Source organism: Chiloscyllium punctatum, chromosome 4 (genome assembly GCF_047496795.1).
Source record: "Chiloscyllium punctatum isolate Juve2018m chromosome 4, sChiPun1.3, whole genome shotgun sequence".
Classification (NCBI taxonomy): domain Eukaryota; kingdom Metazoa; phylum Chordata; class Chondrichthyes; order Orectolobiformes; family Hemiscylliidae; genus Chiloscyllium; species Chiloscyllium punctatum.
Genome location: NC_092742.1, coordinates 90,888,901 through 90,901,654, shown reverse-complemented (window position 1 = coordinate 90,901,654; position 12,754 = coordinate 90,888,901). Strand labels below are relative to the sequence as shown.

The following is a 12,754-nucleotide window of genomic DNA, read 5'->3' as shown; positions in this document are numbered from 1 at the left end:
ATAATTTCTCTGGACGTATTCCCAAGAATATCCTAAGTACAGCCATAATGTTATCCCTTAATAAAAACACCATTCCCACTCCTCTGTTGCCCCTCTTTCTACCCTTCCTATAACATTTGTTTCATGGAACACTGAGCTGCCAGTCCTATCTATCCCTGAGCAGCATCTCTGTAACTGATATGATATTCCAATTCCATGTTCCCAACCGTGTCCTGCATTCACCTGCCTTCCCGGTTAGGCCTCTTGCATTGAAATAAATGCAGCTTAATCTATCGATCCTACCTCGCTCTCTGCTTTGTTCCGGTCTGCCCTGACTGTTTGACGTTTTCCTTTTCCCAAATGTACCAGTCTCAGAGTGATCTCTTTCCTCAACATCTCCCTGGGACCCACCCCTCTCACCTTACTAGTTAAATCCTAAGCAGCTCTAGCAAATCTCCCTGCCAGTATACCAGCCCCCTTCCAATTCAGGTGCAATCCGTCCTTCTTATACAGGTCATTTTTACCCCAGAACAGATTCCAATGTTCCAAAAATGTGAACCCTTTCCCCTTGCACCAGTTCCTCAGCCACACATTCATCTGCTGCATTCTCCTATCCTCACTAGATTGTAGCACCAGGAGTAATCCAGATATTACTGCTCTCAAGGATCTCCTTTTTAAATTCCTCCCTAACTTCCTATATTCTCCCTTCAGAATATCATCCTTTTTCCTTCCAATGTCGTTAGTCCAATGTGTACAACAACCTGCTGCTAGCCCCACTCCCCTTTGGAGAACATTCTGCACTCTGAGATAGCCTTGAGATCCTGGCACCATGGAAGCAAAAGACAATTTTCGTTACTTGCTGTCGGCCACAGAAACATCCGTGTCTCTGACTAGATAGTCCCCCATCACAATTGATGGCTTGCAACCTGACATACCCCTCATTACATTAGAGCTAGTCTTGGCTGTTCGTGCTACATTCCGCAGAGAGTCAATCGCCCCCTACTTTTTCCAAAACAGCATACTTGTTTGAGATGGGAATAGCCACAGGAGACTCCAGCATTACCTGCCTACTTCTCCTACCTTTCCTGGTGGTAACCCATCTACCTGAATGTATCTCTGGTTGTTCTCGCTTCCTACAACATCATGCATCTCAGTCCCTACCTCCTGCAATTTCCTCATTGCCTCTAACTGCCACTACAACTGATTCACGCGATCCGATAGGATTCACAAATCAAACACACCTACCGCAGCCATAATAACTATTAACACAGAAATTCTCCCTAATCTCCCACATCCGATAGGAAGAGCACATCATTCTACAAAAGGCTACGTTTACACTTTAACAATCTACATACCCAGAAAATAGCACAGTCTTATTGCTCTAAAAAACACTGCTCCAGATTAAACTATAATCAAGACACAGATCTCAACAAAGCATATAACCAAAAAGAACCCAGTCTATTCACTATTTAAAAAAAAAAGACAACCAGGTTACAGTTAAAAATCACTTATCTGTTCCTCTGCTGTGAGTTCTCCCACACAGGTTCCTCTATGGTCAGCTGTGAATTTCGCTGTTTGTTGATTTTTTGTAGACTCACTCCAATGTCCAGAAATACCTGAACTCAAACAGCAAAGGCAGTAGCTGTGCAGATTCACTGCTGTGCCAGACAGCAGTGTAGGTTTCTCTCTCTCTCGCTCACTGACCAAATGGTCTCTGCCTTTGCCTCTCTTCCTACTTTTCAAATTGCCATTGTTTAGATCTTTGTCCCCCCCCTCCCCTCCCCCCACAAACTTCCAAAGCAATACAATAGCTTATAAAACAGTAATTACTGCTCATGGAATTCAAGGAAATCAGCTCCAACACTGAAACTACCTCAAAAATAAAGAAGCAGCTCTTACAGCACAATTCTTTTTCCTGTCCTCCATCTTGGATTACCCAGAATCTGTGCTTGAATGATAACAAAACACAGCAGTAAACTTTGCTATTTAAATATAGTTAAATGCAAAGCATTTTACAAACCTGTTTGAGAATGTAATACTTTGAGGCTCTCTGTTCCTTGCGCAGCCCCAGGGTTCTCTTCAACTTTTCAAAGAGGTTTCTCATCACAAAGCGCCTCCGCCTCTCATTTACTGTATGTGCAGTCCGATATACCACCAGAGCATCCAGTTGAGCTTTTGCTTCTTTACTGAGATATGGGTTAGGTTTCTATAGGGGAAAAATACAGTACAGAATATTTCCATTAAGTACATTTCTGAAGTCACTTGCTATTCAGTGAAACAGAATCTACAAAACCGCTGAAGGTTAACCTTTTACAACTGCAGACTTTCCAATAAATATTTCCATGAGTCTAACTAAAGTATGTAAACCCACACTGCTAAAAGAAACCAATTGCTATTCCAGACTTAGTAGGCCTCCTATCCAGCTTTTCATGTACAATCACTGTCTCCCTCAAAAGATTAATTAAACTTTTTGGACTCTGAACTTTCCCCCGCACTAATATTCTCTACATTATTGCTTACCTCCTTGGGTTTGGGTTCCTCCTCTGGGGCTTTTTTAATAAGGTACGGATTATGGAAGTGACATCTGGACACAAAATAAAACAAAGATTATTTTACGCCACTCATATGGAGGTAGAAAATAAATCTTGATACTTTCTCCTGACAAGAGATCTTGATATTTTCTCACTAAAATATGTAAAAATTTAGAAGGAAGTGTGTTAAGTTAATTGAACAAGCAATGCTCAACTTCTCCAATTATTCAGAGTACATATGTGTGAAACGTACCTAAATGATACTCAATTCTAATTTCACATAATTTGCACAAGTCAGGCTGTTTCCATTATTTGTTCATACTGATAATTTAGGATCCATTAAGCCAAAGCCTAGAAAAAGGCTTTTACTATTTTACTGCACTGAAAGTTTGTAACAGAACTAAAGGAATATTAAATATAAGCATAAAACAAAGCTGCTTCGATGTTTAGGGTGTTATCATTAGGGTTTACTGGTTGCCACACCTTTTCCTACCTTGTACCTTGCCGGAACAGACAGATAAGTAATTTGGTCTAAAGCCCCTGCACACTTTGTATAGGTCTGCAAGGGCAGTACAAGTTGTTTTGTCCTCAGATTTGTATTCTTTTCAAAGTGTAGAAAATCTCATCCACTGCTTTCACATCTTTTCATAATGCTAAGGAAAAGATGCTGTTCTAAAGAGTCATAACCAATTCAAAAGTTAACTCTGATTCTTCCTCCATAGATGCTGTTAGACCCAAGTTTCTCCAACATTCCGGGTTTATTTAAGAAAAACACTGATCCTGTAGGAACTATAGCTGGAATATGCCTGCATTGTACAACAAAGTTCAATAATTTTCATCGCCATTAGAATTAGGTCAAAGGCTCGCCATACTTCCCTCATGCTACTTGTATTCATCTATCTATAGAATTTAACCAGAAACTTTTGTTGCAGAGATGATGGTGCAATGCAACTCTTGAAGACTGGGACAAGCCCAATCATAACCAACAGGCGTGCATGTATGAGTGCTCGCATGTAGGTCCTCCAGATGCTGTGTTCAGACACCTCAGCTATTTACCATTTACATCAATGCCTTAGATGAGGATAGTGAAGGCATAGTAGAATTATAAGCACAAAGAATGTTGTGAAGATAACATAAGGGAGGTCACAGAGAACACTGTAGCAGGCAAAAATCTGCCAAATGGATTTTAGCATAGCAAAAATAGCAGTAGACTGAAGCAGATTGTTACTTGAACAGATAACAACAAACAAAATCTGAAGTATAGAGAGAATTAGATGTTGTAGTGGGATGACACGGTGGCTCAGTGGTGAGCACTGCTGCCTCACAGTGCCAGGGACCAGGATTTGATTCCAGCCTCAGACAACCCATGTCTGCGTGGGTTTCCTCCAGGTATTCCTGTTTCCACCCACAATCCAAACATGTGCAGGTTAGGTTAATTGGCCATGCTAAATTGCCCATAGTGAAGGTTAAGTGCATTAGCCAGGGGTAAATGTAGAATAATAGAGTAGGGGAATGGGTCTGGATATTACTCTTTGGAGGGTCAGTGTGCACTTGTTGGGGTAAATGGCCTGTTTCCACACTGTAGGGATCCTGTGATTCTAGTGCATGAGTCACAAAAAGTTTGTACACAGGTAAAGCATGTAACTGCAAAGCAAATAAGATGGTATCCTTTAGTGAGATGAATGGGACATAATGGTAAGGATAGAAAATGCTAGAAAAAGCTCAGATCTGGTAGTATCTATGAACAAAAAGTGTGTGTAAATTTTTCAAGTTAAATATAGGTCTTCTTGGGAACTGAAAAAAAGTTGGTAAATGAGGATTCTTACACAGTTAACAAAAGCGGTTGGATGAACAGTGGAACAGATGGTGAGGGTACCCAAAACAAAAAGGGAAATGGCAGTAGAGATACAACTGAAGAATAGCTGTGCATGAATGGTTGGTGCTAACAGCAGAGCATAGATTAACTCTGCTGAAAGCAAACCAACTTAATAAGACTGCATGTCTGTCTCTCTTCATCGGTGTCTGTGCAACAAAATGGAGAACTTCCACAATCTGAAGTGGTTGAACTCAATGTTGAGTCCTGATAGTAGTGAAGTGCCTGAACCAAAAAATGAGGTGATGTTTCTTCAGCCCCTGCAACTTAGAAGTGTTTTGGGCTTGAAATGGTAATTTCATTCCTCCCCCGCCCTCCCAGACAGATGCTACCAAAACTGAGTTCGTTATAAAAGGCATTAATGAAACCACATCAGAAATATTGTGTGCAGCTTTTGTCTCCTTATTTGAAGGAAGGAGATGATATGTCAGAAGTAGTTCCAAGGTGGTTTACTGGTTCTGTAACTAGAATGACTTGGATCCTCTAAGGGTAGATTGGACAGGCTAGGCTCAATTCCACTCTAGAAGTGTGAGGGGTAACATGACTGAAATACATAGGATCCTAAATTGACATGGTGGACATGGAAAGGATGTTTACTCTTACTGGCAAGTTCAGAACTACAGGGCACAATTTTAAAATTAAGAGATCACCCATTTTGAATAACGAGAAAAATGGTTTTCTGAGTGTAGTATGACTTTAGAACACACTGTCTCAGAAGGCAGTAGAGGTGGGGTCATTTAATATTTTGAAGACACGGGTGGCTAAGTTCTTGTGTGAGGGAATCAAAGGTTATCTGGTTGATTAAGAATGTTACATTTCAAACACAAATAGATCAGCCAAGACCTTACGGGAAAAAAAATGGAACTGCTCATAATTTTTATGTTCCTGAAGTACTATTTACGCACAAGTAAGTCACGCAATATCAAATGAAAGGTACAGTTGCACAAAAATGCAAGCCAGCATTCAATGCCTTTTCAATTAAAAACACACTTTCATACTTGGCTTTGGTACGATGGTGGGAAGCAGAAGCAATAAGACGTGCAATGTTGATTTTCTCAGATAGTTCGTCCACTGTCTCAATATCCACAGCCTCTTCACTGGAGGTTGAGTCAAACTGCAAATGAGGTTTTCAAAAAGTTAAAGACTATAAACAGTAGGAAAAATTCTAACCACTCTCACAACAGAACATCCCCAACTTGTATTTGATATGACAAAAGGAGGACAAAACTGAAATTCAAAGTAACTACATTACACAACGAAATAAAATTTTTTGCAGGTCCAAATACAAGCCAGTTCTTCAAGGAATTAACAAACCAAGCTATAACTACCACAATAACACAAGAATCCTGAATTTTATTAAAAATTTTAATAAATCAAATTTAAGAGGTCAATCTATTCCATGTCATTATCAAAGACCTATATGATATAACTAGTTCAAATTTACAAATCATGGGAAATGGGTATTGCAGGCTATGCCAACATTTATTGCTCATCTTTCACTACTTTGGAGAAGGTGATGGCAAGTTACCTTATTGAAGTATTGCATTCCATATGATGTAGGTATACTCACGGTGTTGCAAAGGAGGAATTTTCAGGATTTTGACCCAGGGACAGTGAAGGAGCAGAGTTATAGTTCCAAGTCAGAATGGTGAGTGACTTGGATGGAATTCGTAAGTGGTGGTGCTCCTGCATATCCAATTTTCTCCTTATAGGTGAGAGATTTCAGGCTTGTGTACCGAGCTTCAGAGAGTTGTTGCAGTGCACCTCTTTGAAGGTACAAACTATCCATGTGCAATAATGATAGAAAGTGTATTGAAAATTTTAGATGCCCAATCAAGCAGATAGCTTTGTTCTAGGTGTCAAAACCCTTAGGTGTTGTTGGAGGCAAGTAGCATTCAGGCTAGGGGATAGCATTCTAGGATACTCTTGACTTGTGCCTTAGAGGTGTGAGACAGGATTTGAGGAGTCAGGAAGTAAGTTACTCATCATAGAATATCCAGTCCCTGATCTGCCGTTATTACCACATTATGTATCTGACTGAGCAATTTCAGTTTCTGGTCAATGAGAACCCCAGAATGATGATAATGCTGGAATTCATTATTGATTAAGTAATGCAAGGGCATGAAGGCTGGATTCTCTCTTATTGGGAGATGGTCAAGTAGCAAGTAACATTGTTGCCACACATCAGCCCAAGCCTGTATGTTGCCTGTATCTTGCTGCTTTTGACATGAACTATTTCAGTATTGGTTCAACACCATTTGTGACATCTCAATGTTTGCTGATAACTGCACAATATCATCTCTGGCTTTACATGGAGATGGTTGGGCCAAGGACACTACTCTGACTAACACCGGCAGTGATGTCCTATGGCTAAGATGATCAACTGCCATAACCACAACACTTATAAATTTATGCTAGTATGAAAGAGATTCAAACTCCCCTGACTCCCATCAACTTCAGCTTTGCTAGCAGTACAGTATCCTAATGCCACAAATGGCTACATGCGGAGATTAGATACAAGCTGCTGGTTGTGGGAATACTAATAGCTTGCTCTGTTTAGCAAATGCTTGTTATTTATTCAATTTAAGTTGCTTAACATGCAAGCAGTCCCCTGCTATAGCTTCATTAGGGTGACATCTCATTTTTCACTATGACTGGAGCTGCTCCTTGCAGGTCCTCCTCCACTATTCATTAAACTAGGGTTGATCCCCTCGCTTGATTGTAATGGTGGAGTAGGCAATGAGGTGGCAAATTGCAATTGAATAACATTCTTTTGCTGCTGATGGCCTATAATGCCTCATGGATGTCCAACTCTGAGTTGGTAGTGCTGCTCACGCTATCTAGTTTAACAAAGCAGTAATACTACAATTCTTTATGAAGGATGTTCTTAATGGCAAGATGAGACATTGTCTCCACAAGAACTGTGTGGTGTCCACTCCTGCTGATACAGACATGGAGAGATGCATGTGCTACAAGTAGAGAATGAGGTCAACAGATTTTCCCCCTCCCTTCACTGGTTCCATCACTATATGCCACAGACTTAATCTCTCAGGTATAGCCTTAAGGATTCAGCCAGCTCAGATCAATAATGGTGTTACCAAGTCAATTTTGACAGCAGACAATGAAATCCCACAGCCAGAGTACATTCTATGCTATCACCACTCTAGGTCCATCCTCCAAGCAGTGTTCAACATGAAGGAGAACTAAATCAGTTTAGACTGAGTGTAAATGGTCATTAGTTGAAAGTTTCCTTCCCCATGTTTAGTCTGATACCAGGAGACTTCATGGGGTCTACAGCCAACATTGAGGGCTCCCAGAGCAACTCTCTCCCAATTGTATATCACTGTGCACCACGTGTGGTGGGTCCATCCTACTGATGCAAAAAGGCATAACTAGAGATAGTGATAATGGTATTCAGAGCATTGTCTGTGAAGAATGATTCTGTGAAAGGACTGTCAGGCTATTGCTTAGTGTGAGTTTAGAGAGTGTGTGGTACAAGTGAGAGACAATGTCAATTCAGTTTCCAGTGCTTCGGCTGCCAGGTGGTCTGTCCAGTTTCATTTATTTTATCAGACTTTGTAATGATTTGCTTCAATGCTGATATAATTTCTCAATGCCAATGAACAATTAATTACATTACTAGCAGACCTGCCAAGTCATAGAGACGTACAGCACGGAAACAGACCTTTTGATCCAACTCGTCTGTGCCGACCAGATATCTTAGATTAACCTAGTCCCATTTGCCAGCATTTGGGCCATATCCCTCTAAACGCTTCCCATTCATTTAGGCATCCAGATGCCTTTCAAATGTGTAATCTTACAAGCCTGCACTACTTCCTCGGGCAGCTCATTCTCACCCTAAACCTACACCTTCTTCTTTTGGACACCTCAACCTAGGGGAAAAGACCTTACCTATTTACCCTATCCATGCCCCTCATGATTTCATAAATCTCTATAAAGGTCACCCCTCAGCCTACAACACTCCAGGGAAAACACCCTAACCGATTCAGACTCTCCCTATAGCTCAAACCCTCCAATCCTGGCAACATCCTTGTAAATCTTTTCTGAACGCTTTCAACAATTCAAATATTTCTTTAATCTGTATCCAAAGTATTTTCCTTTTATTATTGATGACAAACATCTTTCAAAGAGCTGGTACCCAAGAATGTATCCTCAATCAATGAGAACATGTTTTTGAATTGGATCCCTATTATTAAATGATTTCTTGGTGACTGTGCAACTAAAGAATTAAATTTTGCACGAGAAGCTTCACCTTGCTAGCTTTACTATATGTAGTACCAGTGTGACTGAAGAACCAAAGATGCATCATGTCACAGGTTACTGAGTAACAGTAAACCCATGGAGAACATACAGCAATACAGATGTTTCCCTTTTACACGGGAGTCAAATGAAAGCGTTTTTGATTATACAGGTAATTAAGGATTTATACTCCTTCATGCATTTTCCATCCAAGCAGCACTAACGTAAGTGGGAAATGGGAAAACTCTACCAAATGGAGTCAAACCTAGCACAAAAGTTGTTGTTGCTGGTCAGTCATCTCAGTCCCAGGACATCACTATGGGAGTTACTCAATGTAGCATCCAAGGACAAAAGCTCAGTTGCTTCAATGATCTTCCCTCTAAGGTCAGAAGTGGGAATCTGCACAAATGTTCAGCACCATTTAGGACTCCTTGGATACTACAGCAGACTATGTTCCTTTGTGGGAAGACCTAAACAATATCCAGGCTGATGAGACGTAACACTGGCACCGGATGCCAGGTAATGACCACCCCCCACAAGAGAAAATCTAACCTCTTGACAGTCAGTCAATGGCATTACCATTGCTGCAGCTCCACTATCATCATCCTGGGAGCTTTCACTGGGTAAAAAATGAATTAGATTGGTCATACAAATCCTATGGCTACAAGAAAATATTAGAGGCTGGGAATCGTGTAACAGTAACTCACCTTCTGGCACAACTCCGGAATGGAATGATGGAATACTCCCCATGTGCCTGGATAAATGTAGCTCCAACAACACAAAGCTTGACAGCATCCAGGACAAAGCAGCGTACTTGATTTGCACCACATTTATAAACAACCACACCCAAACAACTGATACCCTGACCCTCAGTTTGTATCATCTACAAAAGGTACAGCAGAAATTCACTGCAATTGAGCTAGAATTGAGGAGTGCCTTCTTGACCTGCCTAACGCTAAATTGTGGTTATGGTTTGGCATCCTCAAATAATCTGGATGCCTACTTGGAGGAAAGACGATTCTCAGTTTGTGAGCACAACTGGAAACAGTCAGTTGTTACCCAAATGTTCCTTAATGGATTCACGCTTTATGTCCATAGAATCCAAATTTCAACATTAAAAATGAGCTACCACAACCCATCAACTAATGGGAACAATAACAACATTACTCCAATAGTAAAATATAAATAGTGAGATAATGTGAAGCCAGTTATTGTGTTACCGACTAAAGTAAGCACTCACCATTTTCTCAATATCGATCTCCTCTATATCACTTGGAATCTCACCATCCTCCATGTCACTCGGAGAGTCTGTATCTTTATCTGATTCCAGGTTGTTTGTATACTGCATATCTAAATCAAGGTCCATAAACTCCTCACTTTCTGAATCATTTTGGATATCTTCTTCACACTTAAAGGAAGTATCAGAAGCAGTTGTTCTACTACAGCTTTTTGTCTTCATCTGCATTCTCTCATGTTGCAGGTCATTTTGCTCTTTTGTACTGCATGGATTATCTGGTTTCTTTCCAATTGTTAGAGTGTTAGATTCTGAGGCATCTTGTTCAGCAACCAAATCTTTGCCAGGTCCCAGAGCATTCTCCTGCAAAGAACTTACATTCTCACTTTCTTTCACAATGTGCATTTCACTGGTGTACAAGTGGTCAGCCAGCTCTACAAAAGAACTTCCATTCTCATTTTCTTTCATATTGTGCATTTCACTGGTGTACGAATGGTCAGCCAACTCTGCAGGGGTGGACTTTTCTAGCCCAGCTTTCTGGTCCAAAGAATCAGCTTCCACCTCATCATCCAACTCACTTAAGGAAGGGGAGGAATGTGCTGCTTCAGACTTGTCTCCCAGTTTAGCTTCTGGTAAAGCGTCAGCACATATATGGTCCTCTCCAGGAGAATTTTCAGTCACCGTTGTTTCAACAAGCTCAGAGCCTGCAACATGAATATCTTCAAGGCCAGCTTCAGTCAACTGTTCTTCTGAGATGCTATTGCTATCCTGGTTGGAAATGTTCTCAGATTCCTCTCCTTTACTGCTTTTCTCACTGTCTGTTTTTTCAGTCAAAGGCACACCAGGTTGAGGACTCACAAACCTCAGTGGCCCCCCAGTGGTTATGATGGTGTTTGGTAAAAGTTTCTGTCCTGGTGGTAACTGTAGCAAAGCAAATCCCATTGGCTGTAAGGGAACCAGATTGCCCGCACAGACAGGATTACTAGTTGTATCAACAGGATTACTGGCTGCATTAACAGTTATAAGCTTTGTCTGTGGTGTGGTTACAATGGGAACAGCCATGCCCACAGGGTTAACAGGCGTAGCAACAGAAGACACCTTTAATGCAACAGGAATGGCTTTTGTAAAAGGAATAATACGTGGCCTTCCTCTTTGTGGTATTATCCCTTGTTGAACAATACGAGGTGGAACGTTACTACTGGGAGGTGCTGCAGAAGCTTTTGTAGGTGTAGGGAAGCGGATTCCTCCTGTGGAACCTGAAGTGTGAAAAGAAATCGTTAACTAAAGAATTTCAAGATTTCCACGCTGGAAGTAAAAGTTTACACAAATCTAATTATATATTATTACATGTCGGGGTGTACTACACATTCCTTCTTGTAGTGCTGTCCCTCTGAGTTCACTATCAAATCTTTGCAATGAAACAAAGAACTGAGGATGCTGCAGATCTGAAACACAAAAGAAATTGCTGGAGAAACTCAACAGATCTGGCAGCATCTGTGCATAGAAAACAGTTGCGAGTCCAGTGACCAACCTTCTGAAGAACGGTTACTGGACTCAAAACATTAATTGTTTTCTTTCCACAGATTCTGCCAGAACCTGTTGAGTTTCTCCAGCAATTTCTATTTTTGTGCAAATCAAATCTTTGTTTCCCCATATCTACTTCTTTAGAGGTAATCATAAAAGTCTAACAATTAAAATCCCATGAAGTTTCTATTTGCACTATTGCAATATCTTCGTTGTTGTGATCAGATTTTTTTCTAGAACCGAAATTAAGCTGTACTCTTATTTGGGAGAATAATCACTTTTGATGATTCAGCAATCGTTCACTGGAACACTCAAATGTAGCAACATTTAGCATGAAAGTCTCATTTATATGATAAAATATGCAAAAAGTGGGAATGAAGACTTATCTGATTTATGTCACTCATGGCAGTTAGAGTATTTTCCTACCATTTTGAGATGTTTTTTACTTCGAAACAAAAGATAATTCTCTACAGAACAGACACACGATACTAATAAGATTACTTATGTCCATCTGGCTAACTCAGTTTAAAAACGGAATACAGAATCTACTACTGAAATCTCATACAATTCCTACGTATTAGGAGGATTACTTTCCTTCACATTGATCCAATTAGGATAAAACAATGCTCTCTGAAGGATCAGCATTACACCCAACATTCATGTGTAAACCAATGTTTCAACACCATTTCCAGTTCCAGCTGGATGGTGGGAGCATCTCAAGTGGAGTGATTGAGAAAACTGGATCTAGAGTTGAAGAATGAGAAACAATTGCATTGAAACACACTTCCTCTGGCTGGTGAGCCCAGAACGGAGGGATACAATCTCAGAACATTTCAGCAGGAATTACTTTCCTCAGAGGATGGTGAATCTTTGGAATTCTCTGCTCCTTGTAGCTCAATTGTGGAGTCTGTTCAAGAAAAAAATAAATGGATTTCTGGATACTAATGTCAGGGGATATGGAAATATTGGGGGAAAATAGCAATAAAAGTTAGGTGATGAGTCATAATTAGCTTGAACAACAAGGCTGGCTTATTGACATATAGGTGTACAGCATGGAAACAGATCCTTTGGTCCAACTCGTCTATGCCTACCAGATATCCCAAATTAATCTAATCCCATTTGCCGGCATTTGGCCCATATCCCTCTATGGCCTTCCTATTCGTGTACCTATCCAGATATCTTTTACATATTGTAATTATACCAACCGCCACCACTTCCTCTGGCAGCTCATTCCTTACACACACCACCTTCTGCGTGAAACAATTGCCCCTCAGGTGCCTTTTAAAAATTTCCCTCCCCTTAAACCTATGCCATCTAGTTTTGGATTCCCCTACCCCAAGAAAAAGACCTTGG

General features: G+C 40.6%; 1 protein-coding gene across 5 annotated transcripts in view; it reads right to left on the bottom strand.

The window, feature by feature from the left end:
* LOC140476524 (MAX gene-associated protein-like) overlaps window positions 1–12,754 on the bottom strand; it is a 107,771-nt gene that overhangs the window by 35,017 nt on the left and 60,000 nt on the right. For all 5 annotated transcript variants that reach the window (XM_072569279.1, XM_072569277.1, XM_072569281.1 and 2 more), the window contains 4 exons: window positions 9,884–11,133; window positions 5,382–5,497; window positions 2,500–2,563; window positions 2,000–2,185 (listed from right to left, as the gene is read on the bottom strand). In XM_072569279.1, the coding sequence (XP_072425380.1) occupies window positions 2,000–2,185; window positions 2,500–2,563; window positions 5,382–5,497; window positions 9,884–11,133 (1,616 nt within the window). The remainder of the gene's footprint in view (window positions 1–1,999; window positions 2,186–2,499; window positions 2,564–5,381; window positions 5,498–9,883; window positions 11,134–12,754) is intronic.